Source organism: Neltuma alba, unplaced genomic scaffold (genome assembly GCF_004799145.2).
Source record: "Neltuma alba isolate B1F8T4 unplaced genomic scaffold, ASM479914v2 tig00011287_pilon, whole genome shotgun sequence".
Lineage (NCBI taxonomy): Eukaryota > Viridiplantae > Streptophyta > Magnoliopsida > Fabales > Fabaceae > Neltuma > Neltuma alba.
The window spans coordinates 14,162-31,575 of record NW_021635996.1 but is presented as its reverse complement, the minus strand read 5'-3'; the positions used below and the strand labels follow the sequence as shown (position 1 = coordinate 31,575).

The window sequence follows — 17,414 nt, the reverse complement described above, 5'->3', positions numbered from 1 at the left end:
ATAATTCACCCAAAAAAAAAAACTAGTAATGCTTAAAATATGGTTATTATTCTTATACTATAAGATCTCGTTTGTAGACATAAGGTTTTATAATTAGAACCGGAAATAGTATAAGAATAATAATCATATTTTACTGCAAACGATATTTTATAATTAGGACTGGAGGTAGTATACTGTTTTTCTTTTCAAAAAAAAAATTTGTGGCTAGAGAATTTAACCGTGCTTTTTTAGTGTAAATATTTGGATGAATAAGTAAATATGACCATTCATCTTGGTTAATTTGACTAAAATTTTAATCGTCGAATTTTCTTGGTCATAAACATGAAAATATATCTTCGTAAAATGTAACATCAGGATTCACATGAGTCTCTCCTGCAAATGCAGATCTTATTGACGGCAATAATAACATTAAAATGGGATGAAGCAATAGAATCCCAATGTTGAAAAGTGAAAACACGCCCTATTGTAAGTTTTTGACAAGGCAATCAATACTGTCAAAATTAGTGACAAATAATATATTGTAAGTTTCTGTATGGGAACTATTATTATTTTATGGTTGACAAATAGTATGTTATAAATTTCATATTATTATTGATCTTATTACACACATGTTTAACTTAAGGACGTTAAAACTTAGATGATTACGCTGCCACAGGGTTGTCTTTGAGAACTAGTTCATTTCAATGGATTTGTCTGTGGCGTAGCACAACCACCCGATATAACCATACGGGAATCAATCCAAACCATCTAATCATTCAGAGCAGAGCCATGTGGCTTTGATCAATTGTACGGTCCACACACGTAAACATGGACTAAAAAATATTTCCTCTCTAGAATCAAGTTAGCTTTCTAATGTGGAAAGCTATCACAGTGATAACAAGAACCAAACGAACCTAACCTCATCCCCTGCAGATTCTGGTATATACTTAAAAACAGGATAAGATGGCTAAGCCCAGACGTGATGGAAAAAACCGACGGGCTACATAACTGTGGTAAGAAAGAAATATATTTGCAAGATACTCCTATATCTATGAAATGAAAGTCCAGGTGATTGACGGTACTTATGTCATGCCTTGGTCTTAAATTTCCTTCTACCCTTCAAGTCTATCACTATAACAGAAATGTTATCTTTGCTTCCTCTTTGGAGAGCAACTCCAGATAAGTACTCTGCAGCAGACTGTGCTGCAGGATCAACTCCCTCTCCTGGCCCTGTCGATCCGCCATTGCCATGTTTCTTGTGCCAAAGAAGGATTCGTTTTCGTGCAATCTCGCAGGCTTCTTCATTTGTCATGACATCCCATAAACCATCACTTGCCAGAATTAGGCACTCATCCTTTTTCTCCCTACGGACGAACTTCACTTCTGGTGTAGGTATTATCCATGGCTTTAAGTACCTATCACCTGGCGGCCATCAAGGAAAATTAGGTCACAAGAAAAAGTAACAGAGTTATAAAAAATTAAAAAGTATAATAAATATTCGAACGACACCCTGCATCCTTCCATAAAATTGAATATTAAAGTATTTTATATGCCCACATGGCGAGAAATCTCAATTCTTTACTAGAACTAAATGTTCAACTACCAGGGGGAAAATTGTTGCTAAGTTTGTTATTTTCCCATTAATAGTTTTCATGAGACAATCATCCGGTACTGATATCACATGGAAAGTTCATGAAGGTTCTTTCCTGTCCCCAGATCTTAGGTACTAAGGCACGGTCACTAGAATATTCAAGCTAAAAGAACACCATGCAACAGTGACAGCGCAGAACTTCATGAATAGAACAATAACACAAACAAGATAGCAGTAAATCTATGTAAGATAGACGTTAAAACATATAACTTGGATATCAAAATATTAAATACCTTAACAGAGTGCACAGTACTGGGCAACCATAATGTATAGATATATAACATGTCGTAGAGATGCCGAAGGCACACAAGGTCATGCTTGATGATAGTCAGTAAAAAAGAAAAGAAGCTTAAAAGAAAAAAAAGTCCTGAACACATACCTATGGATCTTGACACTGCCAAGACGCCGAGCACCCGGTATCCATTCCATTGTATGATCCTTCCTCCCGCAGCTTCTATCCTGGCCCACTCATCCTCTCTATTTGGCTGCACACGATACAAAGTGAAAGTAAATACAATGAATCATTCAATTTCTGCTTCAAGTGAACGGCGAAAACAAACTGTAATATGAATAAAATATCCCACTTTGTGATCAGAAGATAATGGCAGCGCTTCTTTTCCACGACACAAGACTGCTCTTGAATCCCCACAATTTGCAATTATTAAGTGGTTTTGGCATAAAATGACAACCACTGCAGTAGAACCAACAGTTTCAGGAGCAAGTGGTTCCATGCTAGATTCTGATCCATCATTATTGATTTCATTGTTCTCAGCATGAATTCCTCCAACTTCGTCATCAACTTTCCGGAAACAATTGGAAAATGCTTTCTTCCAATGGTCCGTCCAACTAATTCCATCCAAACTCGAGTCTGCATCTTGTAACTCCTCAACAAGCACTGAATGAAGACGCTCCCGGCAATAATTAGCAACCTGCAAAAACAAGTACTCAGTGAAATGACTCAACTTCAACAACACTGCGACTTGCATCAAAATATTTGATTGAAACTTGAAAGCATACCTGACAGCCACCATGTCCATCATAGACAGCAAAAAAGTGGGCAACTGAGTTTTCAGTGTTTTCATGCCCAGTGTTGTCCATTAGCATATGGGAAGGAACTTGCAAAAGGTGAAGATTTGCAGCAATAGCATCCTCCATCTCCTGTCTCCTTCCACAAATAGATGAAAAGCCCCAAAGAGGTCCACTATTCAAATCCAGAGTCTTCTGGAAGCTTGCTCTGCACACTTTTTCCTCCGTTGGCATCTCAAGAGGTGGGGCAATTAGTTTTGGATCAGACCCATCCGACCCACTGCCATCTTCACTCTCAGGATCTGTTCGAACAGAAACAATGTCTTGCACCGGCTCCTGCACAGTATATGAATCGTTCAAACTGTACATACCATGGGCATTATCTTCAACCTCCATGGCATTAGGTATATCAATCTCTGAAGTTGAAGATTTCTCCCCAAGGATACCGCAATTCTCACAGGCCATAGACTGAGACCTTGAATCATGCAGACATCGAAAATCAACCCCTAACCCGTGTTCATCTTCCCTCCCTCCCTGATTATGGGTTTCATTTGAGGTCCAATTACGGTTACATTTAATGAACATTTCTGGCACATGCGAAGCACCAGCCTGATTCTCTTTTTCCCCTGCAGATACTGTAATCTGATGTTGTGGACTAGCATCTGTCGAATTTTCATCACTTCCAACAGATCCAAAGCTCTCCATTGCAGGATTTAATATCAGTGTTGCTGTACTTGCCATAAATTTTAATCCAGCAATATCCATGTGTTTTGTCACTGATGAGTCCTTAGGGATCAAATTCCCAAGAGTGAATGGCACTGCAACCGCCGAAGATATTTCCTCCATATATTTACTTTGCCTTGTAGAAACAGCCTTATCCCCCTCGCCCACTAGAATATGGAAAACTGCCAGCCTCTAACTAATTTTATACCCTATTTCCTTAGGCCTCTGTTCCTCACGCGTTCAATCCGACATAAAACACCAAGACGCCTACGGCAAGAAATTAAAGGAGCTTAGAACCCACTTTTCCAAGAGACAGCGATTTACACTATTTATTTAGGCATCAAACATTGAAGCTGTGGAACTAGATACTAGAGTAGCTCTCTAGATTCTTTCTGAATTTTACCTGATTTTGGACCTGCTTGTTCAATCAATACCAGCCAAAAGGGGTACTATCTGATGTACTAAAATCTTCTATTTCTACCTTCTCACCAAACCCTTCGGTCCCCTGGAAAATCAGGCAATCGATGATTCAAGAACCATATCAAAATAATGGAAAAGTCAGTGCCTTCTCTCTCTCTCTCTCTCTCTCTGTGTGTGTAGCCTAAGCATAAAGACGAGGGAATGGGGTCGTTGAACAAGCAAACAACAACAAAAACATAATGATAACAACAACAACAATAAGCGAAACAGTTAAAAAACCGCCCAATCAGTACAAGAATGGGAACAGAAGTTCCCCAGATCTGAGGCAACCCACGCCATCCATTGAAATTCCATTAGGTTTTCCTCTCTTGTGTTACTTTCATATGTCAACCCACACCAAGCATCTCCATTCTCAATAATACAGAAAAAGATGTCCATATCGATCATTACAACTTCCACCCACTTCAACCAATTAAAGTGCACAGAGATTATTCTCTGAAGACAGTGAAAGCAAAGACAAATTCGTAATCCAGAGTCGCTTACCTTTCTCAAAACGAAAAATCCTGCGCGTGAAGGGACAGGGAAGGGTATGGTGCGAGGAAGAAGCCTGCACGAGGATATGCTGTTATTTATCGGTTACATTTCTCAGAGATCAGAGTTCAGACGACAAAAGATACCTGGTTTTTTTCAGGCCAAAAAAAAAAAGTTTATTAATTTATTTTTACTTTGACCATTTAACATCATTTTGTTCCAATTTTTTGAAAAATCAAAATTTGTATCCCAATCTTGTTTAACGAGAATGACTAACAAAAATCTTGCATAGCTCATCAATAAAATAAAAAACAGATGGTTGTTAACTAATATCATAAAAAATTAAATTTATACTTAAAATGTTAAATGATATAATAATTAAAACTAGTTAAAATCATAAAATTAAAACTAATTAAGAGCAGCCAAGATGACTAAAAAAAGTTAACACATGATGATAACACCCGGCAATTCATTCACTTATTTTTGTACTTAAAAAATTAAATCCGAAAATTAAAATTATTAAATTATAGTCTGATGAATGAATTTCTTAAGGAAGAATATCTCCAAATAAATGGAAGAAGTCATTCCATGAGGTTTCCTTTGTATTGGTTAATTAGATGCAATATGTCCTAATCCAGATTACCTTTAATTAATCCCAGATTTAAATGTCAATGTCTTTGTAGTTTGCTGTACCAAACTGCTTCTCTCTCATCCATTATGGACTTTATTACTTGCTTTTACAATGGGACTCTTATATTAATGTCAAGTCCACATGTCCCCATTTCATTCATTCTTTCTTTAAAATATCAATCCCCGGCCACCATGTGAATACACCTAAGTTAGGCAAAAATTAAGCAAGACAAGACATTTAGCAATAATCACATCTAGGGACCCCACCTAATCTCCGAATTTCAATAAGTTAATTAATACCATACTTTATAAACAAGACATTTAGCAATAATCACATCTAGGGACCCCACCTAATCTCCGAATTTCAATAAGTTAATTAATACCATACTTTATAAGTTCTTAAATTTTCAGTGATAACTTCTTTTGTTGGTTTTTCTTTGTTGCAATATTTCTTGCTAGCTCCGGTCAAAAAAAAAAAAAAATATTTCTTGCTAGCTTGCTATTTAATTAATGAAGGGTAAGGCAATATGTTCAATATTAACACCTTTTAAGTAGGGTTAGGTGGCATCCATCACCAAGTATTTTTTTTCCCAATAGAATTTAGTATTATAAAATAATTTTTGGTGTAATTTTACTATTAAAAGTATTTTCTCAGTAGCAATAAACATCCTAAACTTTAAGACACTAAATCTCATCAGAAAAATATTTTAAGATATTAAATTTACAAAATTTATTTTAAAAAACTGAATGCTATTAAAAAAAATCTAAAAAGACGGATCCATATAAAATTACTTTATGACAATAAACTGAAAAAAGTACTTTATGTGGTAAATGTAACTGAACTCTATTATTAAGCATCACAAATAGAAAGGAATATAGTGTTAAAAGAACTATTACAGTTTCTTTTAATTTTTACATATAAATTAAAATTGACATCATGTAATGATAACTTTTAATAATTATTATTAATGAAATGAAAAAAACTAACTATATGAAATTATCAGAACAATGGAAAAAAAAAAAAAGAGATGATCGTCAGATTGGTGGTGAGGTCAAGATTGAACAAAAAGGATGCATGGACTGAAACGAATGACGTGGAAGAAGTAAGAAGGAACAAATCCCAAGTCGCAAGGGGAGATGCACGCAGCAATCCCCCAAAATTGGAAGGAAGCATTATTATTATTAAAATATATAGAAAAAATAAATGCATTGAACCGAAGGAGTATGATAATAATTGTTGATATTATTATTTTAATAATAAAAAATAAGAGCGAGGGGGACACGTATGAAAGATAGAGGTGGAGATTGTGTTGTGCTTCAGTTTTTGTTTCTGTGCCGAATCCTTATTCGACACGTCAGCTTCGATCCTTTTCCCCTCTTCGCTTGGTGCCACGTGTTCGCTTTCTTTTGGCTTCTGCCACCCACCGACCATATCGCTGTATACATTCAATTCACATCCTCTGTCTCTGTCGGTCTCCATCCCCACTCTCTTCATTTGGACCCTTCTCTCTCTTTCTTTCGCGACATTTGGACCTTTCCTATTTACTTTTTTTCTTTTCCGGCCCATCTACCTTTCCTATTTCATGGCGTCAATGCGTGCCTTCTTCTATTCGGATACTCCAAGTCTAGTCCCTCGATGGGATCAAAAATTAATCTAGTTGATAAGAAGTCTAACTTATTGTTTATAAAATTATAAAATTATAAGTTCAAATCTCAATATCGATATGAGGATAAGGATGGAAACATGTCAAGTGACCTGTCCGGAGTCTATGGCCTGACCTGCATTTGACTTGTCCTGGCCTAGCCTGTTTTTCAAAAGAAACAGGCTCAGGCCTATTTAACTAAACAAGCTAGGCTTAGGTTCTTTAAAAAGCTTGTTAGGCCAATCTGGGTCTGTTAGAAATTTATAATTATAATATATAAAAAAATTAGTTAATAGTATTATTTTTAATGTGCTCTTTTAATTTATTTTTTAATTTTAATATATAATTAATAGCTTAATCCTTTCTTAAATTTTGAAGTTTAGTTGAGAAGTGAAGATAAAAATGTAATTTAAAATAATAATAATATCAATAAATAATGTGATCTTTAAATTTTAAACATATAAATAAAATAGGAAAAAAAAATTTTGTTCCAAGAATGATAAATTAATTAACTTATGTACTATGTTAATTAAAGTATAATACCCTCTTTATTCATTGTAAAATTAATAGTTTTTTCTCTTTATTTATTTGTCTTAATTTTAATTTTTTTGGTATACTTTAACATAATCTTGTTCCAAATTTTAACATACAATTATAATTAGTTTTCAATAATATCCTTATAAATTGTAATTAAAATTTAAAATAGTACTTATGATGCTAAAATTTAAATAAAAGATAACACTAAAAAATTAATTATTATGTATGCTTTTTTTAATCTTAGCCTTTTTTTTTAAAAAATATAACTATAATTTGAATTTTTTAAAAATGCAGGCTTTTTAACAGGTTTCAGGTCAGGTCAGGCCTTTATACAAAGCAGGCTCAAACTGAAAAATAAGCTTGTAACAGGCCACGGCCAGGTTTAGGCTAATAGGCTCCAAAACAGACCTGGCCTGTTAAGAGCGAGGCTTGACCTGTTTCCACCCTTATATAAAGACTTTGTTAGTGGGCGATCTGTAAGTAGCTTTACAAGCGTTTTCTGAGTTTAGAAACATGTTCTAGCCTTGGTGAGCCTCCAGGACTTAACTCACTTAATTTTTTTTGTACCAAAAAAATCTTTCAATTCTAAATATAAAATTCACTTTATAGAGAACAAACAAGAGTTGGATCATAATATGATAAATAAAAGTTTGAATTGTCGTTGAAAAAAATACTTATATTTAGCGTTTGATAGTATTTTGAATAGAATTGCGTTCAGTACAAAAATACTTGTGTTTAGAAAATACTCCTCTTGTTCTATTTATAAAAACATTTCTAGTTTATTTCACACAGACTAAGGAAAATTTTAACCTGCATTAACTGTCTATTAAAATATAATAACCTTCTAACTTTATTCCTATTTAATATATATATCTTTAAAAAAAATAACTACTATAATAAATGAAAGATAAAATAATACATTCATATTAAAAATTTAACGAAATGACTTATAAATAGAATTAAGAAAAATCTTCTCTATCTATCTTATAAATAGGACCAGAAAAGTGGTAACAATAATAATAAAGAAACACATAAAACATGAGGCTTGGGTATGTATTTTGTATTTAAATATTTTTTTAAAACTATTCTCATTTTTAAACATAAGAGAACGAAAATACCTCAAAATTGTCTCCCTGTTTTTATCATTTAAAAAAAAAAAAACTCTATAATTGGCTATTGGAAGCTATCCACCACCCTGTATTCCGTCACCTACTAATCCGTCGTCTTATCCACAGTAAATTAGCGATATAGGATTAGGATAATAAAAGTCATGAATATGATCAGTAAGGAGATGAATTGCTGAGAATAATAAAATAGTACTAAAATAACGGGAATTACTTGAGAGGAAATGAAGATATACAATTCCCTTCGGATTCGCAACATAAAAAAATGTTCTTATGGATCATAAATATGGTACAAATTGCTTCAAAATGCATTTCAGATTTCTTCCTCATCAAACGACAACGGACAAGAGACGCATCAAATTTATTTATGTTTTGGTTGACACTATTCTTAAAGTTTATATTACATGCAGATAATATTAAAAATAATTTGAAAAACCAGGAGAGCTTGATATGACGAGAACCAATCAATTGGAAAAATGAAGAATAAACAAGCTAAAACCCCTGGACATCCCAATCAGTTGGATCAAGGGACTGGTGGAGTAGACTAGTGCAATAGAACATAAATTCTAATCCCAAAAATGGTGGCTGATTGAGGCATGAAGATAGTCAACTGTACTGATCAGATTATGACAGGGAAGTGATGATGATCGTCAACCTAATCGATTAAGGGAGTGTTTGGATAAAAACAAAACCATGGTTTCAGAAGTGCTTTTACGGATTACGAAGTAAATATGTAGAGGGGGTTACCTCGTTTTGCAGAAAAGTGCTTCTGAAACTACGGTTTTGGAATATCCAAACAGAGCCTAACTAAGGTTGAGCAAGCCAATGTTAATCGACCGTCTTCAATCCAAGACTGAGACTGCCTAATTAGTCAAACTTGGCAGTCGGTTGATGCTTGCAAGAAATTGGCTTGTCGCCTCAAAATGTTCAGAAAAGCTCAAAGGTTTTATTAATTAAAACGACCAGACAATTGCGGGTCTCTTAAGAAATGTACTTGAAATGAATTTATTTAGAAAAAATCATAAAATGGTACAGTGATTCGAAATTTAAATAACAATTGGTACGAATGTAAATAAAAATTTTTATTAAAGGCTTGTTTGTTTATTTGGAAAGAGATAGAGGGTGTTTATACTAGTTTTTTTAGAAGTGATTTTACAATGTATTACCTTCGATCTTTAATATGAGATCTAGTTGACTAATTTGGAAATATTAAGAAAATAAATTAAGATAGTTATTTGTAATAAATAGGTATTGTCATTCCTAAAATACCATTGCTAATCATGTGTATTAACTAAAACTATTATTTGATGAAATATTTAGTATGTGCAACTACTATAAGGACTACTTTTAAAAAAATAGATAAATATGAAAGAAAAAGTAGTTTTGGATTTTATATTTAGAATCAAATTAAAAATCAAACTAACCCTTATATTAAGGATCAGAGATAGTACTACCTCTGGTCCTATTTATAAGAGCTAGTTGACTAATTTAGAGATTAAGGAAGTAAGTTGAGTTAGTTATTTGTCCTAAATAGGTGTTATCTTTTCTAAAATATCCTTACTAATCAAATGTATTGACTAGAATTATCATTGTTAGAAGAGTTATTTTGGAAAAAATGTATAAATATAAAGAAAAGTAAATCAAGATCTTATATTTAAGACCAAAATAAAAATCAAACAGGATCTTATATTAAGGATCAGAGGTAGTACATGATACATGTGGGAAAAAAATTTTATTTCGACTCATGTAAAAGTAGTTAAAATTTAAGTGCTTTTAACAATTCCGAAACATTCCTATAATTAAATAACTTTGCGCTTAGAAAGTAATAGTCGATATTCTTAAATCTGTGAAAATATAAGGCTTTTCAATTTTGTCTTTATTAAAATTAAGAAAGTGCAAGATTAGAATAAAAGAAGTTTAACTACCACGTCTTTGCCTTGCCTTTAAGACCAAGCAAGGCTTTAAAGCTTTGCATATGACAGGAGGGAGTTTGTTTTTAAAATAGGGATATGCTATGTTTAATCAAGGTAAACTGGAAGTATAGTTATCATCTCAGTAGGGGCATTTTTGGCAGATCAATATGAAAACAGTGTTAGTGACAAGAAGTTACTAGTGATTATGCCATGATCCTCATCTGTAAAAGACATACTAGCATCTTATGGTCCCATGGCACCGATTGAAAATTGAACATTTCCGTGTATCTTGAAATTTTTCCATTTAAATGTATAAAAATCCCAAATTTCTGCCCAACTGAAATTTATTTTAACATCAGTTTACTTCTCTGCTGATTTTCTTGTAATAATAGTACTAACAGTTCCGTACTCTGACGAACTATTGAGAGGGTTCAGACAATCACCAAAATGGTTGCAACTAAAGTACCAGATGGATGCACATATGCTGCTCAATACAGAACGTACGTTGAACTTAAAATTATAGACATATCTACAGAAGTGCCTACTGATCTCTAATGGAGTTGCTGGTTTAATCTAATAACCATATAAAAGGAGCTAATAAAAGAGAAGGAGAAGGGATATAAAAATCCTATAAGATTAAGTAGGTCCTTATCATGGTTGCCCCAGTGGGATCTGAAAGTAGGTGTTTGACAAGTAGCATTCTCAAGTTATTTGGTGCAATGATGAACATGTAGAATGCAAACAATGCTAGATCTGTTGAAGAGAGAGTCGAACCCAGAAATCCTTGCCACATCCTGTAAAGAAAAACATATTTACCAGTTAATTCATGCTTCAAGAAACAGGCAAGGCAGTCAGGCTCAGCTGCTTTGCATAAAATCTTTCATACTCGATCACTTCATTATATGTCATTAATCTTTCTACTGCAAAAACAGCACAGAAGGGGATCAAGAAAACTACGAAAGATCACATTTAATATCAGATGCATCTAGAAGCCTCTTCTGGAACGAGAATCAACGTAATTGGAAAAGTTATTTCCAGGGGAATGGTGACAAACTAACAGTTTTGATCCAAGGAACCAAATCCACCTGAAGCAAGATGTGGCTTTTGCGGACAATCTTGAGCACAGAAGTCAACGATGAAAGATGCTCAGACAATTTTAAGGTCTATGCCAAAACTTTCAGAGTACATTAATCCCAAGCACAAATACAGTCATTGAAACAAGTTATCATCTCCAGCCAGGGAAGTTGCATGATAGTTTTAACCTAAGCACTGGAGGCATCAAAGACATGGCAATCCGAAGCTCGTACCACGCAGTTATTTTAAATCATATCCATTAATTTATGTCATGTTCATATCGGGAGCGACCGAAAATAACAAAGATTTGTGGCATTTGATGAAGCTTTCCTTTGGCTTTCACGTAATGAAGTCAAGACAATTCTTGATGATTCCATGGGATGAGACCAAAATTTGTATAGCTAAAACTATAGATATAGTCAAGGCTTTTGCTAAGCCCTTCGCACGTGTTTGATTTTCTACCTACAAAGTGATGCACCAGATCCTAGCCACGTTATACACAGGGAAAACGTCATAAATCAAATTTCGAGATATCAATCACAAATGAGAGAAAATAGATCATACCAATCAGGTAAGCGGAAGAAAGTGTGAAAGAATGTTCTAATGCCCTCAATGTCCAGCTCCAGAATTAGTGCCAATCCGAAGAGGAAGAATGACCTCTGCCGTTTCCTTTCTAGTGGCCAAAGAGCGTCCCAAGCTGAAAATAATACGAGACCATGAACGCATATACAAGCGGAAAATTCCACTTCCACGATTAAATGACCAAGTATGCTCTTAAATATACGAAGAAATTAATGCAGAGATCAATATACGAAGAAATTAATATTTAAACGAGTTTCCAATACATAAAGAAACTCCAAAAACAAAAAACTATCAAGATTGGAAAAAATTGAGATTCGTTATCCAAATTAACAAATGTCATGCAGTCAGATCAAACTAAAGGAATGGGAAAAATATGAGCTAAATACTTGGTTGTGGCAGATTTTAATGTTAAATTAAGAGAAAAATACTTGATTACCTTGTGCGGATAGATTTTTGTTACTTCTTTCACGAGTAAGAATGTCCCGTGCATGACCCCCTCTCAAGATAGTAGCAATTACTGACGCATATTTTGGAGCCTCTGACAAGGATCTGACCACTGAGTATCCTGTTGAATAAAATGATGAATGTAAGATGGATAAAACATAATCGTGAAATGAATATATGACCATGACATGCCTGTAGCCGGATGAACCATGCTAGCAGCAGCACCAAATGCAAGGTTCTTTTGCTCTGTATTTGGCAAAGATCCACCAACTGGGATGTACGACCACTCCTGCATAGAAATATATAAGTAGAAGTAATTTTTGGGCACTCATAATTGAGATTCGGATACAAATTGAGTTGATTTATAAATTTATAAACTTCTAATTGGCCCCCAAAAAAAATTATAAGCTTCTAATTCTACTGGAGAAAGATAATTAAATTAAAGCAAGATATATCAGTAAAACTTGTCTATATCACATAATTGTTACAAAAACTCATGATCTAAGGACGGTTCGAAATTGAGGATGCAAAGCAACATTGTTATCAGTGGAGCACATGATACACTAGGCTGATTACAACAGTATCCGAGGCTGGGAGACTTTCAGTTCCACTGCTGTTATCCAAGTCATGTCTATATGTTTAGCTTAATTAAACTCACTTTTTATTTTAAGCTTAAACAAACAAGCCATTACTTTTAGACGCCACAGATACCATGTAATGGAAAGTAAGGAAATAGGAGAGAGAAAGGGAAAAATGTAATAGAAACAGAGGAGAATTGAGAAGAGTAGAGGACCAAGAGAAACTGAATAATTTCTGATCACATTGCCAAAACTGAGTTACAAAGGATGGTGGGTACTTATAAGTAAAAGCCTAATAGATATCAATCTAAATAAATATCCTGATATTATCTAAATCTAAATATTATCTAAATATCCTAATCTATCCAAATCCTACTAATATAATTAAATACTATCTAAATCCTAATAATATTATTTAAATCAGCGAAAAGGAACGAAAAATAAAATAATAGATATTTATCATATTTAAATATTTTCTTATTTATAATTATAATTACATAACATATCACCAATCAAATGCCACAGACACCGCCAATCAAATGATATAAATGTGCACATCAGTAATCTATTATATGGGATAAAGCATAAAGCCTTACTTGACATCAAAGTACATAAAAACGAATTGACACTCGTTAACTATCAATCTTAATATTGCTCACGACATTACCTCTTCATAAATTTTTGTGATTCTAATCCCCATGGTGTTTAGTCTCAAAAAGAGCTTTTTCTTCAGCAACTCAAAAGGCACGGCATCTTTTGAGGCCAAGCAGGTTTCCTGTGTTTAACAGTTTTACATAAATTGACATAGAATTGTAACAGTCAAGCAAAAGGTAAACCGCCAATGCTTAAGAAGATTGAGAAGACCTCAAAAAACAGTCTTGTAGGAGACATCGGCATCACGTAAAGAAATGTTGGATAGTTTTCTTCTAGACATGGAACATTTTGCTTCATGTAATCTCTGTAATCCATGAAAACCATCAAGTTTGGATCATAAGGATTGTTTTCCACCTAAAAGCATAGCCAAGGAGTGGTCATCACCATTAGTCATCATATTTTTCACTCCATTATTTCGGAACAGGACAGTTTCAAAAAACAATTCACCAAAAACAACAAATTACGTCCTATTTTAAGACCAACTCCAGAGCAGCACAAAGAACTGGTAGGTTTTGAATATTTAGAACTCTTGTTTTTTAAAAATGTACCGTAAAAACAGTAACGAGATTTGTAACTCTTACTAGCCTGCTATCCTTATACAGTACAATGACTCAATTTTATAACCAGAGAAACCAAAAGACCCAATCATACAGGTAACCTGATACAGAAGATGCAGGAGAGGGGATAGAGATAAGAGAAACTAGAGGAAGTCCACACTTAAATTAATTTCAAAATGAGAGAACTTTTTAATAATAAAATCATCAACCAAATTAGAAAGTCGCACACCATAGACCTAGCCTCCTACCTCAACCTCCACGCCGTAAGCTGTTTGGACAGACACTTTTGGACCCCCAACCTCATACTGTAACAATTTCCCTGAAGCTGCTCCTGATGCAACAGTAACAAGCCTGTAACAACGTGTCAGAAGCTTCAATATATAACAATGGGCCAATTTCATCACTGAATGGATACAAAATTTAAAAGTAGAAAAAAAAAATTGTATTATACCTGCAAGGCACTATATTATCATCTTCACAGACGACATTACTGCAACCATTGCTAGCTTCAACAATCCTTTCTACTCTTGAGCTAAGATATGAGACACCTGACTCGACACACCTAGGGAAAATTAATATGAATCATAATCTTAAATGTGACAAAACTACATTGAAGAAATGTTTAGGGGAAGTTATATTATCATAAAATAAAAGCAATGTAGTTTAAACAGTCTTGCTCTTACCTTTTCAATAACTCTTCATGCAGTAGATGTCGACTGACACGTCCATAAGCACGTCCAATCAAAATGGGATCCCTATCATCAAGATATACAATAGTATCCCGCCAAACATGCTCTATACAACCTTCAAGTCCAAGACCTAATATCATAAGAAGCATGTTAATTTATACGAAAGTGGAAGTGAGTTCATTGTCTTGTCAAAAAGATGGGTATACATATTATTTTTCAGGGCATAATGCCCAAACTGGAAATTAGCAAGAAAACTCAGAATTCACTAGTTCATCAGAAAACAGCATACAGAAATGCTTCCAAATAAACTTTGATAGGCACATGATATATCAGTTCAACAACAACAAAGATGAGATCAACAAGCCTCATCCCACCATATCAATTCGATGAAAATGAAAATTTTCAGAATTACAATTTGCTTTAAAAAAACAGGAGGGTAACAATCACCACGACAAGAATTTATGAGCACATAAGCATCCACCACATTCTTTTGGTTGATTTATAATTTTGTTACCCAATGCTCAGAAGAAATTAGAACCCAACCAAAAACAAAAGCAAAATCAGAAGAATGAAGGAACAAGAATAATACCTTTGAATTCATCTTCCCACACGCCATAATTATTTGTAAAAGGAAGATCTGGACCAATAAGTCCAACTTTTATCCCTAGCTTGGCAGACTCTGCAGCCAATGCAAGACCAGCTGGACCACAACCAGTAACTACCAGATCCAGAATATCATCTCCAATAGAGATTGGTTTTAACTGCAAAATACGAGATTTTAGCGAGTGATAAAAGGTCCTGAAAACAATTATGTTTGTAAACCATGTCAGAACCCAAAAAACTGGAGTAGCAAAGCTATCTTTCCGTTCAAAATAATGCCAATTATCAGCAAAAAGGAAAAATGTCCGTGCTTGACAACTCTGAAAACAAAGCCAACAGAAGTCTCACGTCAATTTTTTATATTTATAGTAAGCAGGGGCCTCCTTGCCATCCATAAAACCAAACAGAAATAAGACTAATCACAATACCAAGATATCCCAAAAAGAATAGTAACCCCTTGTGAAACAGAACAAAAATAGTGGAATGACAGAGATCACTGAAAAGCAAAAGATAACGATGGAGGAATCTTGTTGGAAACTTGAAACTAATAATCCCACAAAAAGAAAACCGTACATCGTTACAAGGAGCTTCCGTAGATATCAGCTCAAACGACAGAGAGCAGAACCCTATGTCAAAGACTTCATGATGACTATCTACCGTTACAATCTCATCCTTTTATACTTGACATTAATAGAGAGCAAATGCAGAAAACAGGAAACTCCTATCCGACGTACAAGATTAAACATTCCAATCAAATAACGATCAAAACTCATGAAACAGAGCTTTAAAAAGTCAGCCCAACCTTATCGACAAGCTTGGACTGTTTATCCATAGATTTGTTCTGCTGCATTTGGACGAAAACAAGTTCAGACCCACCAGCCTTGATATAATCTTCCTCATCAGCGAAATTCTGATCAACGGCCACCAAACTCTCACTCCCAGAACGGGCTTCCACACGCAGACAACGTGAACGGCACCAATAGCCATCCGCAGAGAACGACGATGGTCTTCGCCAAAGCTGCTTTCTCCTCGCCCTTGAAGATGAGCCAAAAGAAACCGTCATTGCCGCGAAGTTCCGAGCAGCAACACACTCCATTTTTCCAGAAAAGGAAATTCTCTCGGGGTTTAAGGCACTAACATCACTTATCACTCTTCGCTCCTCCTGATCATGGCATTGGAGTCACCGTTACTGTTTACACTTTGGCGAAATTGAAAAGGACGACGCCGTTAAAATAGGAGCTGTGTGTGTGTGTGTGAGTGAGACTGGGAACGCAGCGAGGAATTGCGCGGGGTTTGGGGATAGACCAGTGGAAGGAGGGAAGGAAGGGGGACAGAGTGCGTCATGGTTAGAACCGGGGTCAGAAGGGTGCCACGTGGAGAGCGATGATTAGTTGAGTGTCGACGAAAAGCTACCTTATCAGAAACGAATCGTCGTCAGTAGCACGAGACGATAGAGGGAAGACGTATGAGAAAGAGAAAGGAATATCAACCGTCAAATCTGGAGGACCGATACTTTGAACGGCTTATATTGGAATACTCGCGGGGAATTATCCAGGATAATCACACCCATCTTACACGTAAGACTCGGGTGGCGCATATGTTTTGGTCCCATAATACCTCAATTTTATTTTATCTTTTAAATTTATATTTTTAAATTATTAATAATCATTACATATATTAACAGGTTTGTATCAAATGATGATAATCTTCAATAAATATTACTACGGATTTCCTTATATTTGTCATTTGGCATCACGGCTAAGTAAAAACATCTATTACTATTTGCGCAAATAATTAAATGGAGTGTGTTAGCTCAATATGCATCTTTTCTAATAAATAATAACTAATTTATATGCTTTTTTTAATTTCTGCAAATTAATTATTTAAAATCAGAAAGAATATTATGAGCGGTAAGTGGTCCCACTCCTCCATCACAAGGTATTCCTTTTTCTTCTTCGGTGAGGATGAGCCACTGCTTTCAAATATTTGGTTGAGCACGTTTTCTTCGTTGTGACATCACATGTTTCAATAAGAAAATAAGGTCTCCAGGAAGTTCTTA

The 17,414-nt window shown here is 34.6% G+C and overlaps 2 protein-coding genes across 5 annotated transcripts; both read right to left on the bottom strand.

Annotated features, from left to right (window-relative positions):
• Nucleotides 1-759: 759 nt before the first annotated feature.
• LOC114711284 (protein phosphatase 2C 53) lies at nt 760-4,439 on the bottom strand. Of its 3 annotated transcripts, XM_028895657.1 has the most exons (6): nt 4,343-4,439; nt 3,783-3,884; nt 2,648-3,646; nt 2,215-2,559; nt 2,010-2,115; nt 760-1,401 (listed from the first exon to the last, which is right to left on the bottom strand). In XM_028895657.1, the coding sequence occupies exons 3-6, from the start codon at nt 3,500-3,502 to the stop codon at nt 1,067-1,069; spliced, it is 1,641 nt and encodes a 546-aa protein (XP_028751490.1). In that variant the 5' UTR covers nt 3,503-3,646; nt 3,783-3,884; nt 4,343-4,439; the 3' UTR covers nt 760-1,066. The 3 variants fall into 3 exon arrangements, with proteins under 3 accessions (XP_028751490.1, XP_028751491.1, XP_028751489.1); XM_028895658.1 differs by having other exon boundaries at nt 2,648-3,884; XM_028895656.1 differs by lacking the exon at nt 4,343-4,439 and having other exon boundaries at nt 3,783-4,281.
• A 6,175-nt stretch (nt 4,440-10,614) lies between these two features.
• On the bottom strand, nt 10,615-16,599 carry LOC114711263 (lycopene epsilon cyclase, chloroplastic). 2 transcript variants are annotated; one of them, XR_003737130.1, is made up of 12 exons: nt 16,158-16,599; nt 15,345-15,516; nt 14,750-14,885; nt 14,518-14,628; nt 14,315-14,417; nt 13,720-13,863; nt 13,523-13,630; nt 12,470-12,566; nt 12,270-12,398; nt 11,816-11,948; nt 11,440-11,713; nt 10,893-10,971 (listed from the first exon to the last, which is right to left on the bottom strand). XR_003737130.1 is itself a non-coding variant. In XM_028895631.1 (11 exons), exons 1-11 carry the CDS (start codon nt 16,449-16,451, stop codon nt 10,806-10,808), a joined length of 1,593 nt encoding a protein of 530 aa, XP_028751464.1. In that variant the 5' UTR covers nt 16,452-16,599; the 3' UTR covers nt 10,615-10,805. The 2 variants fall into 2 exon arrangements, 1 of the variants encoding a protein (XP_028751464.1); XM_028895631.1 differs by lacking the exon at nt 11,440-11,713 and having other exon boundaries at nt 10,615-10,971.
• Between the last annotated feature and the right edge of the window lie 815 nt (nt 16,600-17,414).

Bases quoted from the DNA above. Each gene is read 5' to 3' on its own strand.
- LOC114711284 (XM_028895658.1), bottom strand. From the start codon at position 3,502: ATGGAGGAAATATCTTCGGCGGTTGCAGTGCCATTCACTCTTGGGAAT. The intron at 2,560-2,647 runs GTATGCTTTCAA...TTGTTTTTGCAG, and splicing joins ATGGACATGGTGGCTGTCAG to GTTGCTAATTATTGCCGGGA. The intron at 1,402-2,009 runs GTATGTGTTCAG...GATGGCCGCCAG, and splicing joins GGCAGTGTCAAGATCCATAG to GTGATAGGTACTTAAAGCCA.
- LOC114711263 (XM_028895631.1), bottom strand. From the start codon at position 16,451: ATGGAGTGTGTTGCTGCTCGGAACTTCGCGGCAATGACGGTTTCTTTT. The intron at 15,517-16,157 runs GTTGGGCTGACT...CGTATTTTGCAG, and splicing joins AGTCCAAGCTTGTCGATAAG to TTAAAACCAATCTCTATTGG. The intron at 14,418-14,517 runs GTATAATACAAT...ACGTTGTTACAG, and splicing joins GATAATATAGTGCCTTGCAG to GCTTGTTACTGTTGCATCAG.